The sequence below is a fragment of the Bolinopsis microptera genome, chromosome 7 (genome assembly GCF_026151205.1).
Source record: "Bolinopsis microptera isolate Bmic1 chromosome 7, MBARI_Bmic_1.0, whole genome shotgun sequence".
NCBI lineage: Eukaryota > Metazoa > Ctenophora > Tentaculata > Lobata > Bolinopsidae > Bolinopsis > Bolinopsis microptera.
In genome coordinates this window covers 5,070,622-5,092,428 of record NC_087078.1, presented here as the reverse complement: position 1 = coordinate 5,092,428, position 21,807 = coordinate 5,070,622, and the positions used below count along the sequence as shown (strand labels likewise).

At 38.2% G+C, this 21,807-nt stretch overlaps 2 protein-coding genes across 2 annotated transcripts in view; one reads left to right on the top strand and one right to left on the bottom strand.

Moving 5' to 3' along the window:
• The window catches only part of LOC134818949 (uncharacterized), a 51,791-nt gene extending 30,126 nt beyond the window's left edge, over positions 1 to 21,665 (bottom strand). The window contains exons 1-2 of the mRNA XM_063828683.1: positions 21,241 to 21,665; positions 20,845 to 21,049 (exon numbers count right to left, since the gene is read on the bottom strand). The gene's annotated coding sequence lies outside the window, so the exon portion shown is untranslated. The remainder of the gene's footprint in view (positions 1 to 20,844; positions 21,050 to 21,240) is intronic.
• On the top strand, positions 1,278 to 6,750 carry LOC134817900 (zinc transporter ZIP9-like). The gene is made up of 8 exons (XM_063827269.1): positions 1,278 to 1,383; positions 1,894 to 2,023; positions 2,200 to 2,358; positions 2,500 to 2,547; positions 2,813 to 2,961; positions 5,187 to 5,279; positions 5,502 to 5,609; positions 5,981 to 6,750. The coding sequence occupies exons 1-8, from the start codon at positions 1,282 to 1,284 to the stop codon at positions 6,125 to 6,127; spliced, it is 936 nt and encodes a 311-aa protein (XP_063683339.1). The 5' UTR covers positions 1,278 to 1,281; the 3' UTR covers positions 6,128 to 6,750.
• Positions 21,666 to 21,807: the final 142 nt, after the last annotated feature.

Here is a 21,807-nt window from a genome sequence, read left to right as displayed (position 1 = left end):
GTATAACAGATTTAGAAGTACAGTACGTATATTTTGAATCATTATACGTATATTATATAATTTATAATTTATAATTAGGTATCCTGGATAGCGACGTGGACCCTACTAACCTTACGTACGTGATTCCCGGGAATGACGACTCTTCTCAGAGTATACTCTTTTATCATAAAGTCTTTGCCAATGCTATACAACGAGCTAAAAAAGTCAAACAAGTGATGCAGTTATCGGTTAGTTCATACGGCGTTATTACTACGTTAGTTAGTTAATACTTACCTATTTATTTATTTATTTTTTAGTTAAAACATAAATAAATAAATATGCAACCTGCCAAAACCAATGGTGCCCCCTTACTTACCTATTTTGATTGATTGAATTTTCGAAAACATAGATTTATTATAATATAATAGATTGACTTGTATTAAATTAATATGATAAATGAGATTTTTTAAATTATCGTGTGAAATTACCAACTTAAAATTGTACGATGTTTCAGGACGCTACAAATAGTGTTAATGATGAGATCAGATAACACCACCAACATCAAAATGGATAAATCTTAATCAGTTTAATTTTATTTAAGAACAAAATAACTTGTAAACATTCCTTTCGTATTATGACACTTAAAACAATCTTTAAAGTAGACCAAATAGTTTGTACACTGCGGTTATGACCATTCGGACTGCAGATCTCATCAAAGAGGATTTTTTGGGATGTTTTTATATGATTTTTATTTGTAAGTTTATATTACCCATCCCTTTGAGTATTTATTTTACAATATTGGTGGTATCTAATTTATTAATGTCAAGATTCTGTTTCACTTGTTAGATATAAATTACCGTTGTTTTACTCATTAAATGACTCATTGAACTACTATCTCCTGCCAAGCCCATACTTGTAATTCCTGCAAAGCGAGGACGTTTCCCATCTCTTGGGTACGTAGTGTTCGACTTGGCAAATTCTATGAAAATTCCAATACTGAATGAACGGATATTAATATTTAATTCATTTCAATTTTGATTGACTAAGCTGTTATGGTTTTTTCGCACTGAATAGACTTCTTTAGGCTCTAATTTTTTACTTACATGTAACTCCGGAATACAAGATCCTCAAATTTATTAACTTGCAGGAATTTCATAAATATGTCAATTCAAATCAACTGCTGAAGTTGGAGACCTAGAAACTGATAAAATTATTATAATTAATAATGTCATATCAATTGTGGAGAATAAAGATACATTTTACTAGTTAATCATAATAAATATATCCTTTATAGGAACAGTGATGGCATTTACGGAATTTGGACAGTTGCTGCTCTTCAGTATCTCGATGTTGATTGGCTGTTTCTGCGCAGGAATGGTTCCCCTGAGTATGACTTTGAGCGAAGTAAGCTCCAGAAAGAATTAATTAGCCACATATAATTCGATAATGTGATAAATTAAAGTAGACTAACAGGACTTATGCTGGCAGTACGTTTTCTTCATTCATTTGGACGTTCCTGTTTATTAATTTGGACATATCACCACGTTATCTATCCGCAGCAAAATTTTGTTTCTGTGGAAACGTCTTTCAAATTTAGTTCGAACTAATCATGTTTGTGGCTTGAGGCTTCCTTTATCTTTGTTGAACTGATTCTAGTTTTTTTGTACTATGAATCTGTGAATTCAAGCCCATTACCAACTGACTAGAGAATTCTTTGATAGCATCTATCTTCCAGTAAACTATTTGCTGTGATATCCATATTATGATAACTGTATTTTAACTGAAACTATCTGCTTAATGTCAATTTTAGGAAGGCCAAAATAATGTAAACCATTAATACCATAAATACCATTATAAATACCATAAATACCATGAATACCATGAATAGTAACCCAATAACACACACTTCCCCAGAGTAACCTGCAACTGATGTCGTCTCTGGGTGCAGGTCTGCTGGTGGGTACTGCACTGGCTGTTATCATTCCAGAGGGAGTTACAATACTTATTTCTAGTGCTCACCAGGGCCACTCCCACGATCTCCCTGGTAATTATAATTAATTAGTTAATTAATTAATTAATGTATTTGGTTTATTGTAAGTAGCAGTAGCTGACTGAAAGTAATAATAATTTACTACAGTCAGATATTATTATTACCCCAAAAACTCTTTTCCTGATTTCTAAAATATCAAATATTCCCAACTTTATGATCCTCTTCTCCAGGAGGAGAAGGTTTGGTAGAAAGCCAGGAAAAGGAAGGAATGTTAACACACGATGCAAGTAGTTCAGTGGGAATGGCACTCACGTGTGGGTTCATCTTCATGTTGTTAGTGGATCAGATTGGTGGTGCACACGGAGGTCACTCCCACACTCACGGACCTGGTATGTTTTAGTTTTCCTTTTTTACGGAGTATTTTAGGAGTTTTTTGGTTTATTTTCTGATATATCTTGATTGTAAAATTATGATCTTTCATCTTGACCTATCAGGATGTTATCAAGGTGGTAATTTTGTATATTTTTCAGTTAACTCAGAAGGTGGATTTGGCAAGAAATCGTTATCTACAATTATAGGTAAATTTAGATTTTGATATCCACTCTGCATATTATTTACCGCTCTTGAAAGAGTTGAGCTATATCATATTTTATCATTTGAGAAGGCACTAAACAGTAAACACTGTATATAATAAAATAACTATTGCATACATAGTGTACTCCACTACATTACACAGTATAATTACCACACCCTACACAGTGTAGTACTACACAGTGTAGTACTCCACTACAATATACAATAATTGTATATTATAGTGGAGTACAATATACATCCTATTTCCAGGACTAGTAGTCCATGCGGCTGCAGATGGTATAGCCCTGGGAGCGGCTTCTCTCACTGATAAAGCTGAAATAGAGTTCATTATATTCCTTGCCATAATGCTCCACAAAGCCCCCGCTGCTTTTGGTCTGACCTCATTCCTTTTACACGAGGTGCCTCGCTAGTTTTAACTTTTTATATCTTACTTACCTTCAGGGAAATTGATAACAATTTTAAATTGATACATATAATTTGTATACAGTATACTCCGTACTTGTCTGGTATTGTCGCGATGCAGATGGTGACAATTTGTTTAAAAGTTCAAAGTCTTATCTTCTTCTGGAAAGAGAAAGTAGTCTGAAAATATTAAATAAAAACCTGTTGCCATGGTGTTAATCGTTATTAACGGGTTCTATATTTCCTCTATATTGTAGAGGGGCTACAAGCTGAGCTCGTATTATCTAATTTGCAGTGCATTTAATGGATTGCGGTTTAAAATAATGTATTATGAAAGTGCATAATATGTTGGGTATATTATGGAATACGGATCCTGGAGATTAATTAATAATTAATGGGCTGTAATTAGGCGGTGGCTTATGACTTTTGAGTATCACAAAAGCACAAAGGAGTGACCGCTGTGGCATGAATTTCAGATCCAAAGGACTTTAATGAGATTTGGGAAAATTATGAGATATGTGGAGAAAGTAGGTATACAGTGGGATATTAAGCGAACCGGACGCAGGTTTAATATTTCACAGTTTGCACTTTTGCAGTGATACTTAATCGGATAAAGTTATATTATACTCGAATCTACGAAACAGTGTTTGCACTTTTTTTGTAAGGTCGCTAATTACGCATTTAGTAGGTAATTTTAATAGTTTATCACGCATTTCTGATTTCTCAAAACTAAAAAAAACATAGTAGTGTTAGCGCTTGTTACACTGGTATTCATATTACATACCAGCACATTCCAACCTACTACAAGATCACCGTTTAATTTGGATAGTTTGGACCTCAGAATATCTTAATGGGCTCCTTGCAACAGACATTACCGGAACAGACATATTTATATCGTATAACAAAGTTAGTGAAAGTTGGAGGTGAGCACAACATAATTTCTCATCCGCAATTGTTGGAAATTGTTTACAGTTAATATAAGAGGGTGGGGATTTGAAAAAGCTTGTAATTTCTGCACAATAATGGGTAAAATCAAAAGTGGCAAAAAATATCTACATAAGTGGATTTTAATTTGATCCTGGATTAATAAACCTTATTTTTTTAATGACAGGGGATAGCCTTGTCCTATTATCAATAATGGTGATTCAATAATAAGTAAATGGCCCCTTAGCTTAGGGCGTATACTTTGAAGTTTTCAATTATACTGTCGATTTTTTAAATGAAATTTGGTGAAGTAGTTTGCATTCACATTGTAACTGTAAAATTTACTTTCTTCAAGATAGTAATTATATTTAGCATTCGGCCTAAGGGGCCATTTCATATTACTTAATCACTTTGTAGGGTCGGGGGAGGCGGGAGGCCCAGGGTGTTTCGAAGTGATTACGCTAATGACATTTTAGAAATGCAGCTATGTGAAGTTATTATGGGCAGGGGTTATGATGGATGATGATCTGTTCGATACGTGACATGTCTATTTCATTCTGTTAATGCCTGCATACCTGCGTATCTGAGAACTCTGATCATTCAATTTCAATCCGAATGCCATATGTGATAAGATAGAGACAGCTTATTAATATCAAAACACTTCTGTTGACCAATAAAATATTAGAATTGACTAGTTGACTCCTTTCGCGGTAATCAATAATTGTAAACTTTTTCTAATCTTTCCGGTGTTCGGGATCATATTTTAATGATTCGTAGATTTGTGCCACGGGCCACGATCGGTTAATTCCTTTTTACTTCGGTCACTGCATTCTCCAGTCCTAAAATTGATGCTAAAAATCATTATTTTTGAGATGTCTAAAAGGTTATCTTCCCTATCTATGAGAAAATGTAAAACGAACAATAGTAAAGCGGCTCCTATAGTTTGAATGTAGGCTGTTTATAGCTGCGACGGCACACTTGTGTGGCAAATTTGTTGACGTCGCGTAGCGCGCGGTGCAACTTTTGTTCTTGTTAGGTCTGACGCTATGCGCGCGGCACGTACGTACGCTTATTTTCAATTCCTGTACGAAGGTACGTAACACGACTTGCGAGACTAGTGAGTAGTGACGAGTATAGGGCTTCAATCTAAGACAATCAGCCAAAAATCTTGATATGATTGTCTAGACGAAATTTCAAAATTATCCAGACCGTGTTAGAATTAATTTAAGAACCTTGATGAATGATGATACTTCTAAACTCTAAAGCACTTAAATTAAATCCTTATTTTCATTTTCAGGGAGCAGATAGAACTAGAGTACGAAAAGTCCTGATAATATTCTCTGTGGCTGCCCCTGTTGCAGCAATCTTAACTTTCCTATCATTAACCACTGTGAGTGAATGGTTGTTCACAAAACTGCTTTTTCCCTTTCCAACAACTATAATAGCTATAGTTTCATGATATTCTCTCGATACTTTTAATAATTATTATTCTGCCTGAAAAATCCAGTCTCAATAAAAAACTGAATCACATAACTTTACTGTTTCGAATAAGTACTTGACACGTGGTGAACACGTGATAAACAGATATCTAATTGTCAAATGTGTGCCCCAGATGAGTGGTGGGATATCAGAGTACAGCACGGGCTGGGTAATGTTGTTCAGTGCTGGAACCTTCCTCTATGTTAGCACAGTTCATGTCTTACCCGAAATCAGCCAAGAGGTATAGTCCTTTTTTATATACCCTTTTTTAATAATTTAAAGGTATTCTGAGGCTTGAGGTTTGATTGATGGAACTTGTTAGTATGCGATTAGTTAACTGTTATTACAAGATGTAGCCAACTTAGGCCGAAATGGTTTACCTTCTGGTTACATTAAGGTACCATCAGTTACGGGGTGATGGGGGCCTTAAATAGCTAAAATGTGGCTTTTGTAAATTGTGAACAATATCTTATTGTCAACAACATGTATACAAACTTCGGCCGAAGATGAAAACTGGCTGAAGTTGGCTACATCTTTGTAACATTAAGAAGAGCTGAGTATCTTCTGTGATTCAACACTTCTTGTGTTTTATAAAGCTCTTTACAATTCCAGGCTGCACGAACCGACAGCGTGATAACATTATCAGAACAAGAGATGACGATTCAAAAAAGTGGAGCTCGTATAAAATGGACTAATCTTGCATCCCTGTGCTGCGGGACTTTTCTTCCAGTTTTACTAAACATGTCACATCATCATTAGTTTTCTGTCCTGCTTATAGGGCAGATACTGGTCTTATACTCGATCAGGGTTACTTTTCAGTATTTAAAAACTGTTATTAGTTGAGTTAAGTTCGACCAGGGATCATTTTAGAATAGGTCCTCATTTCTTACTAGAATTAGAAGCATGTTAGCGATGTATGATGTAGCTCCTGATGATTACTTTAACCTGAAAAACTGCAAACTTAATATAATAGGTATTATAGGTGTATTGCATAGGAGTTGAAATATTTTTAAAGAAGTAATAACAGCATACTGCGGATATTATTTTAGGGGTTGTTCATCGAACATTAAATCTATTTTTTTATCAAAAATGTCCTATCTTTTTGTTCGATTACATTATATTCATTTTTGTAATCAACGTTAATCATCGTGTATAATTTATATTGTAAAGCTGCAAATTTAATTTTCACGTTATCAAAGTCATTTTAAGTTTTTAAACACTAAATTTCGCTGTTCGTTGATATTAGGAGCAACCTTATCATTTGGTATTGTTTGTACTTCTAGACGCAATTCATGAAATGTGCCACATTTGGGGATTGATAATTGCCATGATGAATGATAAAAGTTACCAAATTATCATCAGTGATGAGCTAAACGAATGAATTTTAAATTTTAAATTAGATTTTATTTATTTCTTTTGGGTTATAATGTTTTGAAGGTGTTGAGTATGAAATGTTTGATTCTGTAATTGTCTGCGATCATTATTTAACAAGAACCTGTAATAGTCAGGAATAGTTTTGAAAAGATATAAGATTGTTTTAATGAGCACAGGATCAAAGAGGAAGTGCAATTATGAGTCATTGTTATAAATATAATTATATTATAAATATAATTAGTAATGGACATATTTTCGGATTAAGATTTTATTTTAAGCTAGTTTTTAACTAATAGCAGTGTACTAATAAAATATCGATAGTGATATTGATATCAAATATTCCACATAAATAGTTTCTCCTAAAATAGTGTAATAAATTAAAACCTGGTAAGTGGTGATGAAGATAAATAACGTACCCGTCCACTAGCAAAAGTACTTGTTTCGACCTAAGACCCCAATGAGGCCGTTAAACATGTGATATAAAATGAAAATCTTCCTTTTAAATTTATCATATTATATAACTCTGCACTAAATTTATTTCTTTCAATAATAATATCAAATCCAAAAATGTTGCACGTTTATTTTCTATATGAACTTTTTTCTAATAGTAAAACCATGGCTGATCATAAATCTCTTCATATACTTTATCAAAATTACTATTACTAATACCATTATAGCATTAGGGTTACAAAGATCATCAATATATCTATTATCATAACACGTGAATGTAATATACAATCTCGCCAGGTTTCTGACGCAGTGTAAACTCAACCACATGGGAACTTTCTACCTCTGTTGGAGAAGCACGAGAACAAGCCCGCTGCGTACGGGTACAGTCTGGAAATGTAGCCTCACTTTCCCATCCAACGGGTAGGTGACGGGTTATAAATTTATAACTTTCAAACGGTTTCTGGATCTAGTGAACATCCTGCCATTAATTTTAACTTCCTATTTTCCAGATTAAATGCATGATTTAAGCGACCCTGTCAGCTATCAGCTATGTTGATACTTTGGTTAAAGGTGGCATGCCCAATGCCTGCGCTAATTGCGTAAAATAATTTAAAGCCATTCTAACTCCAACTGGGTGTAACTAATTTTATGGGCGTCAACCATTCTCAAGAAATAATCATTAAATATTATTCTGTTCATTTTCAACCACTATTTAATATAAGGCTGATACCAGGTATTTAATGACGTTTGATTATTGCAATGGAAGAAACTAGAAACCCTTTTGAGAATCATATTCTAAATAAATAAACCGAGACTTTCATACGTAGGTCGTGTTTCTGAAAATTTGAAGATCCCCTACGGCATCAGGGTCGTCACCGTAGTCTTTTGCATTCGGCGTAGAATCATTATTGTTTAATACTGTACCACCCCAATTTAATTATAACGCGGAATTGAGGGAAAAGGAAGATCCGAGGTAATTAGGGGTTATGTAAATCGGGCCTTTGATTGTCACATATAGATGTTTGGGGGAAGAATGCGGCGGTAAAACGGTGGTTCGCAGTTAACGGGGCGTGTAAAATCGGGTTGCAGTAAATCATGCGTGTAAATCGGGGTGTTACTGTATAATATGTGAAAAGATCTCACCTGTAGCTTGTAGTGGCCGGTGCGGGGGCCGGGCGTTGGGGGGGGGTAAACAGTACAGCCCGAATAAATAAATTTTTGGACTATGCCTCTAGATTTGGAAGTCTCAATTTTATCATAATAATAATATACATAGATCATATTCTGTAAGTCCTATGTCGTGATACTTAATAATGAATTTTTTATCACATCTGTGATAAAAAAGAGAGAGATAAATTTTAGAAGAGCAGTGAAACCGCTTCGATTATTACTTCGTTGACATAAAATAGCAATAAAAATATAGAACGTTTTAAGTACGCTAATGCAGTGCCTTTTTGATCAAGTTAATATCAAGAAAATCACTCCATTCTCATTAGTGAAAAGGGCCGATCAAGCAGGATAAGTTTTCCACATATCAAATGAATTGATATTTTGATATTTAAATATTCGCTACATGTATTTCCCGTGTGTACAGTCTATTAAAAATTAAAGAAATCTTAGGTACGCATGTTTTAATAATGCATTTGGGATGTTTCGTTATCTCATCTTAGCTTCACCTGTTATCAAAATGTTTCATAGCACTGTCAAAACTATCAGTCCCAGGAGAAATGTTTGTGCACTGGCAGCCATACTGCTGAGATTATTAGTATTCAAGATGTTGATTGTTGAATCCCTGAGCACTGGAATTTCTTGAGCAAGCTTATTAAATACCTAACATCCCCTTAAATTAATGTCTTGTTGAACCTGAGTATTCTGAGTGATAATATCATTTTCCCCCCCCAATTTTTTTTACACTTCACCAGTAGCTTTAGAATTTCAATTTTCAGATACCAGGCAATGTTACTCCTGACTCTGCTGACCATTTGCTGCATTCACACCCCACCTGACCATGTGGATAGATAAAAAGTTCGAGGAAGCAAAATCTAAACTTCAGGAGCTACTGGGTAGGTTTTAGGAAGCAAGATCTAAACTTCAGGCTGTCCCTGTGGTAAGTTTTAGGTAGCAAGACTAAACTTCAGGAGCTATCTGTGGGTAAGTTTTAGGAAGCAAATCTAAAACTTCAGGATCTATCTTTGGTAAGTTTTAGGAGCAAGATCAAACTTCAGGAGCTATCTTTGGTAAGATTTAGTTGGCAAGATACAAATTTCGGAGCTAACTTGGTAAGTTTGAGTAAGCAGGATCTCAACATCAGGAGCTATCAGTGGTAATTTTAGTTGAAGCAAGATCTAAGGCTTCAGGAGCTTATCTTGTAAGTTTTAGTTAAGCAAGATCTAAACTTCAGGTGCTATTTGTGGAATTTAGGAAGCAAGATCTAAACTTTAGGAGCTATCTGTGGTAAGTTTTAGTTTTGGCAAGTGCACACTTCGGAACTTTCCTGCGATAAGTTTTGAGTGGATGTTTAAGTTGGATTAACCTAAGCTCAAGTCAGGAACCTTCGCTGTAGTTTTAAGAGACATATCCAAACATCATAACGCCTGATGGTTTTCAATGAGGTTTATCCAAACATCTGGAGCTGTAACTCTTTATATAAAATTCAGGAACCTCTTCCAATTTTGGTAGGGTTACGTTCAAGTATCCCAGCTAGTCCTTGACCTTGCTGCTGAAGCTGTCCTTTGTAGAAACACTCCAGAACGTACATCATCCCTTCTTATATGCTGTCTGCCGACATGGCGTAACTCGTATTCCACCGCCACGTACTTTCTGAAATTAGAAATCTCTTAGACTTCATGAAATCTTATCAGACTTCAGAGGTTCAAAATAAGGTAACTTTCTTAGCTCACCAGATAAACTTGGACTGCAGAAATATATGAACTAAAGTAGCACTCTGAATATGATGGCATTAGATCATCATGAACCATTTAAAAGTTGTAGAATATTTATATAACGCGTGCTGGATGTATTTCATTCACAATATCGAGTCTAGACGGAAAGTTGTTTCAAAAGGGTTTTTATTTAAGGTCGAGATCAGTATTAAACGTATGCACCCTGTAGACTAACTATAACTATGTAACTTTTATAGGGGTCTAATATTTGGTGATATGGCAGGTAATTTATACGACCAATAACCAATATGTACGTTTCATCAAAGCACCATAACAAAGAATGCGACCTGTTCAATTATCTCCAGTGCGTATAGATTCATTTTCTACCTGTTGTACTATGAATGTATATTATACTACAAGTATGGGTTCATACTATCAGCAGCCACCCCCCCCCCCCCCCCCCCCTAAGGGGGGTGGCACGCTGGCAGTACACGTTCCGACAATGTTCCCTCCCAGTTCGTCATGTCGGTAGTCCCTGCTGTCTCGCCGCGCAGCACGTTTAGCCACATTGTTGACAGGTACGCGCTCCAGACATGCCGTGAAAAGGATGTGGATAACCAGGCCCTCCGTTTGTTTGTCCAGGACAAGTTGCGCAGCTTGCGCACGCGTACAGTCGCCGCCTCCCGGGTGCTCTCCAGGAATCGCTTGCCCATTCGTTGTGCGCAGGGTGCCCCGTGTTTACCTGCGCCGTAGAACTGGTGCACGTGTTTGCAGAATTTCTGACACTTTGCACGTGTTTAAAAATGAAACTCAGCTTGCACGTGCCAGTTTGAATAACACTCCTTTAAAATTGCACAGTGGTGTTCCTGCTCACAGTGGGCAGCGACACACTAATACGCGAAACTGCTGCGTCTTGTCATGTACCCATCTCATAGTCCCATTTCCCTACGTTAAATCATGGTTACCATGGTTGCAATAACAAGATTATCGAATAATACATTATAATAGATAATGTTCGAATCAATTTAGGAGTAAAAATTCAAACTACAAATCAGGCATTGTTATCGAACAATACAATACAACTAACAGCACGATAATAGAAGAAATAAGTGAGCTAACAGAAAGAATACCATGTCTACTACAAGTCGTACATACCAGCATACACAGCGCTAGCCTAGAGTCAGTCAAATAACGACAAAGCTAGTAGCGGCGGTAGCAGTAGAGTAAGTATTGTGCATTAGTGCTGCTGTACAACATTTAACGCACAATACAACGACAGTGTACAGTACGTGAGGGCTACGTGCTGCTAGCTACTTTTCTCTCTCTCTCTCTCTCTCCGCTCTCTCTCTCTCTCTCGCTATCTCTCTCTCTCTCTCTCCTCTCCTCTCTCTCTCTCTCTCTCCTCTCTCTCCCTCTCACTCCCTCTCTCTCTCTCTCTCTCTCTCCTCTCTGCTCTCTCTCGTCATCTCCGTCTCGCTCTCTCCATCCTCGCTCTCTCTCTTTCTCTCCTCATCTCTCTCGCCTCTTTCGTCTCTCTCTCTCTCTCCTCTCTCCGTCCTCTCTCTCCCCTCTCTCTCTCCTCTCGCTCATCGCCGTCTGTTTCTCTCTCATCTTCTCTCTCTCTTTCTCTCTCTCTGCGCTCTCTCTCGCCCTCTGAGGATTCCCATTTTGTTGTAATCGAGCATTTCCTGTTTAAAAATGCAATTTTTCGAAAAGCACAATTTTTTTTGTTGGATGCTATAAAATTGTAAGTCAATATCATTTTCTTGTGATATCGAAGCTGAAATGTTGCACGAAGTTTATTCATAGCTTTTTTCAAGATGTGTGTAAAACTGAATATCGTATCTGAAAAGGACTGTGCATTTATAAATTTTTAAAGTCAAAAAGTGGTATTAATTCTTTTTAGGCTTGTTTGACCAAAAGTCCTGTCAAGGAACATCACAGCTTGTTTTGACCAAAACGGTCCGTCAAGGAATATCGATTGTTTTTGACCAAAGTCCCTAAAAAAGTGGTTAATTCAACTGAAAAGTTGATCTTTTCACCGTCAAAGTCAAACAACAAATTTATGCATATTATATTAGATTATGAGTAATGAATACAAAACACCCTAAAAAATGCTTTCCTTTTAAAGTTGGGTAGAAAATGTGACTGAAATGCTCGAATCACGATTACAAACATGGGAATACTCAAAAGGAATTTTTTTTTAAATGTGAAAACGGTGCGCTAGATGGTTACTGAACTTTCCTAGACACTTTGTATGAGGTCATTTTGGGTTTGGACAGTTTTGGACAGTTTGGTGTTCCCCCTAAGATCAAACACGTAAACCTGTTATCAAAGAGTCCACGGTTTTTCGGGTTGTTGTTTTGGCCGGAAATTGGAGTTAGCTGTGTAAGTAGGTTATGTGCTATAATTATCCGTGTTATCATATCAGTTGCATGACTAATTTGAAAAGGAAATTGGATCGATAATCCGGAATTCTCTGGTACAATTCCATTGACAGCGCACTATGGCAGTTTATACTGCTCAAACTACGATTGGAATATACTAACTTTTAATATAAGTAGAATAAGAGCCTCCTTGCTGAAATTAATCGAGCGAGAAATTAAATTCCGGTTCAGTTATTAAATGAATTTACTCTCTGAAAATTTAAATACATACGAATAAAATTAAAGTAGTTAATTTATTAGAACAGCACAATAAAGAACTAAGTCACCAAATGTCGCTAGTAGATAAATGGATATATTATATAAGTAATGAAGACAGCAGCTGGAGAGCTGTAAGCCTGTACTGTGACAACACAACACTACATTTTTGTATACGTATAACGCTAGCACAACACACCCTTGGTATTATAATAACCTGCCCCTCTCTCTCTATCTGTCTCCCTCTTCTCTCCTCTGCTCTCATCTCTCTCTCGCTCGTCTCTCACCGTCTCTCTCTCTCTCTCTCTCCTCCCCCTCTCTCTCTCTCGCTCTCTCTCGCCTCGCTCTCTCTTCGCCCTCTCTTTCTCTCTCTGTAGAGATCTAATTCATTATGTGTGCAGTGTAAATTAACGCTTTGAGGTGAACTTTAGAAAAACTCTTAAACCTGTATCAAATGTCACGGTTTACGGTTGTGTTTTTCATTCACACCGTAAAGTGAAGTAAAATATATTATCTAATAATAATAAATAGCTGTGAAAGTGAAATGTAACAAGTCGCACTACTTGAGTACTACTGAAGTCGGGTCGTCGGTCGGTCGGTCGTCGGTCCTGTCGCGGTCGTCGGTCGGTCGGTCGTCGGTCAGGCCGGTGGTCGGGTCCGGTCGTCGTCGGGTCTGTCGGTCGGGTCGGTCGGTCTCGTCGGTCGGTCGGTCTGTCGGGTCTTCGGTCTGTCGGTCGTGTCGGTCTTCGTCTGTCCAAAAATTCAGGAAGTATATGAGTCGATTGTCCAGCCAGAAAGGAGAACGGTTATACACTTATTAAGTTTATTAGGAGTGAACGGTCAGTATACCTCTAATACCGTCTAGCTGTTGCCACCTCTATTCCCTTCACGGCCAGACATAAACAAGTTTCTCTGAGTCACGTTCTCGCCCACTACTCAATACTATGAGTCGTAGTGTTATGAAAGTAGTGAGTTTACATAACCTTTGTGTTTTTTTTTATTTTCAATACAATACCATTACTGACAAGTCAGTGAGTGCACGCGTATCAGCCACACTACAGCTACTACTCACTACAACAGAAAGGAAGGTAGAAATAATTAAATTCTCCCGGGAAGAAGGAAGGGGGGCTTTCCACAGTCAAAGGTGAATAAAGTGACAGTTTGCCAATTATTACAGGCGAAGAAATGGTAGTAACAGTGCTAGTTCTACTCGCAGGCCTACATATCGTTCACGTATTAGAGTATGTAGCTTTAACATCATGCGCATTATAAAGAACAACATAAAGCTGTAGTGTTTATTAGATCCATCATCTCTTCGAAATCTTAATAAGAAATTTAAGACCTTTCTGATATTAACTGTATATAATACAAATTAGAGTAAATTAACCAAAATAGGCACAGTTGTCTCGCGAGTATTGAAGATAATTGTAACGGATTTGTAATTTACAACTTACTATGCGGAACGCATGAGTCTTGTATAAAGAAACGAGAACCAAGTATCAAAACAAACAGGTAGAAACGCATAAAACCACACTCATCATAACTACAAGCGCCAAAATATGTAACGTATAGCCTTAATAGTAAATATCCTCCACTCACATCACCTACCCTATGTCAAGGCAAATATCAAATTTCTTCCTCCTTATAGGTAAGGTTCCCGTAAACTGTGATTACTAGAAATTTTAAAAGTACCAAACACTACTCCACAGTTCCCACGATAAACACTACGAATAATAGTTGATAATATCACGTGCTGGCAAGCACGTCGGTGTCATTTAATGGGGGTAACTATGTACCCCCCTTTACTATTCTATCCCCTTTACATTATACCCCCTTTACACCAGCCCTTTGGTACACGTCGGAAGCCTCTTATCGTGCAGGCGAAGCGTGCACTCCCGCCGAGGCGGCGGCCGAAGGCCGACGCCTCCGGCAGGAGTTTTTTCAGGCATTATGACTCATCGGAAGGTCGTTCAGCAGATTATTTTTTTAGTTCAAAAATATTCTAATTTGAATGTCAAATATGTCAGAAATAAGAAATTAGTTATGTTGAGATTTTTAAAAAAATTTGCATAAAATACCCGACCAGCACTGTTATACGAATTCGGTAAAAAAACGCCGAATCGCCATATTCAGTGCCTAAAAACCAGTTTAAAATTGAGTTAGATATCTGAAAATTTGCAGGGCGTCTAGACGTTGACTCTGAAACGACTGTAAAAAAAGTTTCAAGTTTCAGAGCATCGGTAAATTGGTTTTCTAGAACCCCTGTTTTCCGACAGATTGTCGTGATATATGACATACATATAGACTATACGTATATACATATGTTGTATATATATTCCAGGGTAGACGCTTTTGCCAGTGAATTAAGCCCTGTATTTAAGTGTCCGAGATTCTAAAGTATAAAAGATACAGCCATTTCGGACCACAGTCTTGAAGAATAATTGTTTAGACTTTATTTAACATATTTAAAAAGGTAATTCATCAACGTCATCATCACCATTTGATGACTCCATCAAGTTAACCATTTTAAAACTTGATTTTTCACAAGTAAATATCATTTTTCAAATCGATTTTACGCCATTAAGGAGTAATTTTTATTCAAAATTGAGGGCATATTGAAGTTAGATATTGTTTAAGCATTCTGAAATTCAACCGGAAAGTTTTTTTCTAGCTTGCTCCCTTCATAAAGATATTCGCTATTGAAGTTAGTGTCTTTTTAAAGAATAATTTTATAAAAACGAGCTAATTTTACGTTCTAGTATTCCTGGTGTTGGCAAGCATCCCTTGGGTGTAAGAGCTCAATTTTGCTTCCTAAAGCTCTAAATTGTGTCATAGGCTAGTTTTAAAGTTGAAAATTCGAAAAGTTGCACACGTGGGTACACGCCCAAATTGATAGAAAATTGCTAACATCACTGAAAATTGCATGTTTTTTCATCATTCAACCAATTTCCGTCAACTATTGGAGTACCGTTGTGATTAACAGTTCTTCTAAAATACTTTGAAACTTTGCATGCTTATCAAACTATATATAAAACACCATCATGCAAAAATTTACGGTGATTCAATATGGAGTGCGCACGCAACTTCGCTCAAGGTTTGCACGTGCGAACGGTTAAAAACTTTTTGCTCATTCGTGATGTTGAACAATTCTGCTTGGCCACGACAGTTCAATTCCATTATATATGAATTAATGCAACTTCAATGAGTATAAAGTGGATATTCAGTCAGTGATCGACCGATATGCTTACCTAAACACAAAGGAAATGTTTCAAGGAAAAAATTTTTCCGAAATCGTTAGAAATAAACTCCCTTATTAATAATAATGAAAGTTATGAGTTTACATTTCGGCTTTGGTAAAGTACCCTGAAAATATAATAAAAAAAGAGATGATCTTTACGCAATAACCATATTCCATGGTAGAGTGGAGCGACTTGCCAGTGTCTCTCTTTCCACAAACAAAAGCAATGAATCAATTTGAACTGACGTTTTTATCAAATGCAAAATGATACCGAGAAAGAATCGGTCGCTCGCTTTTCCCATTTCATTTACAATTGAAATAGATTACATTGTAAAAATCGAACTTATTACAATCGTAAGCCATGAATGAGTGGGAAAAGCGAGCGACCGATTTCATTCTCGTATGATTTTGCATTTGATAACGGTCATTCAATTGATATCATTGCCTTTTGTATGGGGAAAGAGAACACTGCATCGCTCCACTCTACCCATGATTATGGGTTTTGGTAAATCCTAAGATACTAATACTAATATACGAATACTGCTTTATTTTAGTCCCACAAAATACAAACAGTACAACCTAAAGGTTGTAGTAGTGTTACGTACGTGACATTGTGTAACTCCCCTGAGGTAGTGGCAATGGAGCCATTGACAGTGTACAGATGACCATCTCGACCCGACTGGTATACCGATGTAAATATAGATTAAAGATTATGCATGATTATCATAGATATAACGAATATAAATATAAATAAGCGTAGAGAGCTATAAAATTAAGTGACTGTGAAGGATGTGGTTACTGTATACAGTACTGTTTATCAATTTAAATTAATTATGTGGTACGTACTTATTTATACACATTGTAGTTCATACAACATAATAGCATATAATATTGGTGACGTTAAGGCCTTTGTTGAATCCAGGACGTAACTAATATAATATGAGGCAATTGGTCAGCTGGGTGATTTATATTCAATGAGCATAATCAGTATCACTACTACTACTACTACAGGGATCAAAGAATCGTAATCTCTGCCAACGTAGAATAAAACGTAAAATGAAACGAAAATGAAAGTTTTTTTGGCTGCAATAATTCAACTGTAAAAAGAGAAGATGTTCGTGATTGACAAAAGAAGATTACAGAGAGAAACTCGAGGATGGTAATCTGGCAGTCATCTCGTTTTCCGAATTATTGTCAAGGCAATGTTGCCGACTTTTTAGTGTAGTTATTTGTGCAGAGCTGAATGAAGCAGTTATTAATTAATTTGATAATTGTACTATGATGCTGGTTCATGCACTCTTCTGAATTTAAGCTAACTATAAATAACAAGTGAAATAATAAAATTAAATTATCAAATTAAGTCATTGAAACTGTCTAGATTACCTAGATAAAAGGGTTTTTGCAAGTGGATACATTTTAGGGGGTCACAGCCAAAGACAGCAAAGAGGCCCAGATCTTAAATCTTACCTCGTGTAAACACTACTCTCCCTTAAATGTCACAGGGCGTTATTCTGTCCTCTGTATCTATTATTTATTAATTTAATCATTAGTATTTAATTAATTAATTGTTGGTATTTTAATAAATCATTGTGTTAATTGGACTATTATTCACAAGGCTCCTGCTTCATTCAAGCATCAATATTAGCAGTAATGGAATCGCTCATTGAAACACTTGGCCAAAATTGGTCAAGAGTCCTGTGATTATAACTTACCCATTTTGACAGTCAAGACAAAACCGATCAATTATTTTTAATGATAAATAATTAATAGATTTCATTTGATTCAATAAGAATCCCGTTACACCAAACTAGATGAGTTTTCGTGAGATTGCTCAAGAATCTCGGGATAATTTAAAAGTTTCTGTCCTCTAAGTGTGGCTGTCATTGTTCCTTAATGTCACGTGTACAACTGGTAGTCTGGGTGTCACGTTTACAACTGTAGTCTGCTTTGATCTAATTGTACCCAACTTCAAGACGTACTCTACATAAACTTGCCAAGTGCCTCGACAAATTCAACCGAACCATTATTATATAATAGATTATTTATTGTTTCCTGTTATGAGCTAAAATAGACTGCTCCTGGTGAAATAAAACCAAAGTAAAACCCGCCCTGACCCATTGGAAAATGACTTTCAACATACTATTCAAAATAGATTTTAAAACAAATTAAAACGATATTAAAATGTGTTTAAATGTGTTAAAATATGTGATTCAGACTCGTTACAACCAGTTAAGCAAGTTAAACCTCACACTGGGCACCCCAGTAATCTAACGAGCAGACAAGCGACAGTGAGAGCAAGTACAAGACCCTGTCAATAGAGAAGATGATAAGCGGGGGGTGTCACGTGCTGTGTTGATACCCCAACACTTTTCGCGTCCGTCAGGGCATTTTGAGACTAGCTTGCTTGAGCAGTTCGAAATACTGTGAGAATGAACGTGAAACTGGGACCTAAACACTGCTTTCTGTTTACTACTCACTTGTTGATTACAGAGCGTATGGTGAACAACTCAGCGTTTAACAAGGTTCGTGTTATGAGGATAATACAATGTTGGATAATAATAACATGTATTTATTATTATTCTAGTATTAACTTATATAGTATGCTAATAATACAATATTTATGCTAATAATGATATATTAAATTATGCTAATAATACATATTAATATTAGCTAATTAAATACATTATATATTATGCTAATAATACTGTATTTGGTACAGACAATTGAGCCCCCCGACAATTGACCCCCGCCCCCACAATTTACCCCCCGACAATTGACCCCCCGACAATTGACCCCCTTTGTAGATTAGCACACCTGGGACAATTGTCGCGAAATCTAGGGTTTAGTACGCAATTGACCCCCCGACAATTGACCCCGCCGACAATGTAATTAATTAAACTGGGGTAAATTAAATCGGGTTGGGGTTGGGGTTGGGTTGGGGTTGGGGTTGGGGTTGGGGTTTGGGTTGGGTTTTGGGGATGGGGTTGGGGTTGGGTTGGGGTTGGGTTGGGTTGGGGTTGGGGTTGGGGTTGGGGTTGGGTTGGGGTTGGTTGGGTTAGGGTTCGTGTTCGGGTTCGGGTCGGTTTGGGGTGTGGGGTGTGGTTTGGGGTTGGGGTGGGTCAATGTATTTCAATATATTTCCGGGGGTCAATTGTCGGGGGGTCAATGCGCCCACCCCAGGTATATGGTTAGTTAATCATTGTTGTCTGGCTGATCGTTTATTTTTGTGTTAGGACACAGATATGTTTAGTGTTCTTTAAGTATGTAATAATGATAGAGTTGTGTTTAGTACAAGAGGGGGGGGTGTCACGTCCTTCTATGTCCGCCCTGTCTCATAGAATCCAAAAAAGGGACAGGACATAGGCGGACATAGGCGGACATAGGCGGACATAGGCCGGACATAGGCGGACAGTAGGGCGGACATAGTCGGACATAGGCGACATAGGCGGACATTAATGGACACCTAAATTGCTAAATAAAATTGTTTCAATATTGCTGTTATAGGGGGAATCATGTTGTTTTGTCCTGTTTGGGTACGCTTATATTTTCAAACGGACAAAAAATTGAGCGGACAAAAACGGACAAAAATGGAAATAACATTTAGATGCTGACCTCCTCCTACTCCTTCTCCTCGCGCCCCTGGTCTTCCTGATCTTCCTCAGCAGTCCTCTTCCGTCCTCTCCCTCCTCTTTCCTCTTCCTACTTCCTCCTCCTCGTCCTCATTCCTCCTCACAGTCCCTCAACAGTCCTCCTCCTCCCTAGTCCTCCCCTCTCCTGAGTCCTCCTCCTTGGTCCTCCTCTGGGTCCCCTTCTCCTCTTTCATCCCCCCACCCCTCCCCCCCCCCCCCCCTTCCTAACTCTTCTCCTCAGTCCTCCTCAGCCTCCTCCTCATCCATCACCTCAGTCCTCCATCCTCCTCATCAGTCCTCCGCCCATTTCCCCACCGTCCTCCTATTCAGTCCTCCTGCCTCCCCTCCTCCTCTCAGTCCTCCTCAGTCCCTCCTCCTGTCCTCCTCCTCCTCCTGCTCCCTCTCAGTCATCCTCCTCAGTCATCTCTCAGTCCTCCTCAGTCCTCCTCCCTCAGTCCTCCCCTCCGGGTCCTCCTCCTCATCCTTCTCATCAGTCCTCGCTCCTCCCCAGTCGTCTCCCAGTCCCCCCTCCTTCTCCTCCTCCTATTCATCCTCCTTCCTCCTCCTCCTCATTCACCTCAGTCCTCCTTCTCATTTCTCCTAAGTCCTCCTCCTGAGGTCTTCCTCCTGAGTCCTCCTCCTCTTCCTTCTGGTCCCCTCCTGATCCTCCTTCCTCCTCCCTCTCAGTCATTCCTCCTCGTCATCCCCTCATCCATCCTCCCCCAGCCATCACCCTCAGCCATCCTCTCAGTACTCCTCAGTCCTCCTCCTTCTCAGTCATGCTTCAGTCCTCCTCTCAGTTCCTCCTCCTACCGCTCAGATATCACTCCTCCTCCTCCGCCTCCTGGGTCCTCTGGTGTCTTCCTGATCCTCCCAGTCTCTTCCCTCCTCCCCTTCAGTCCTTCTCCTACTCTTCCCTCCTCGTCCTCAGTCCTCCTCATCAGTCCTCAACTGTTCACCTCCTCCCCAGTCCTCCTCCTCCTCCCGCCTGGGTGCCCTTTCCTGGGTCCACCTCCTGGGTCCTCCTCCTCCCTGGGTCCGTCCTTCTCCTCGCTCAGTCCTTCCTCCTCCTCCTGCCTAGGTCCCCTTCTGGTCCTCCTCCCCACCTCCTCCTGGGTCTTCCTGATCCGCCTCTCCCTCTCAGTCATCCTACTCAGTCATCGCTCCTCAGTATCCACCGTCAGTCCCATCCTCCTAGCCCGGATGATTTTACCACGAGCCATATTAAGATAAATCCCAGTTTGTTTGGTTAAAAACTCACCGATATGGTGGCCAAGATGAACACGATTATCAAACAGATCTCGTAGTGTGAATAAAGATTTGACGTTGAAAAAGTTCTCTCTCGCAATAGGGCGCTCTTTGAGAGAATACTGTTTCAGAGCACTGTGGTGCTTTTGTACTAGTTCATGTAGAGAGTCTAGATTGTTCAGCATTTCCTGGCGAGATTTATCTTGCTCTAACTGTTTCTGGGGAGTGTAAAATATTGTTTTAAAATATGATTAATTGAGATGACGAGCAATATGCAGTTTGCACTGTCTAAAACATTAGCTTAGATCAATAGGTTACAATAACATGACAGACTAAACAGTAGACGACCATTGCAACACAACATTACAACTGAGCGCAATCATTAAACTCAAACGTCATAAATCAAAACCTGTATTAGGATTCCATCTGCTTCGTTGTCAGACTCAAGATTATCAGAAACTTTAACAAAATTTATTTCTTTGAGTTCCTCCTTGGGAGTGCCGTCTTGGTTATCAATCGTAATTCCCTGGCTTTCTACTGTGACAAAATGCATTTTCTTGATCACTTTGTTCTCCTCTTCCGGAGAAATACCCTGATTTTCTATTGAAACATCATGGTTGTCAAGTGTCACGCCCTGGTTATCTAGTGTCACGCCCTGGTTATCTAGTGTAACACCCTGGTTATCTAGTGTAACACCCTGGTTATGAGGCGTTACACTCTCATTGTCTGGTGAGAATGGTGTGGAGCCATCTGAATTGTCAGCTGATAAGAGCCGGTTGAGTGAAAATCTAGTACTATTCACAGTTCGGAGACATCTTCGAAGGAGCATTTTCTGAGAATGATATTAATTACTACACCCAAAATAAGCCATAATATAATTAATGTAATATAATTTATCAATTTTGTTGTTTACGTCATGTCGGTTAGAGAAAAATGAATGATGATATAACACCCTTAAAGTTAAACCGATGATCTA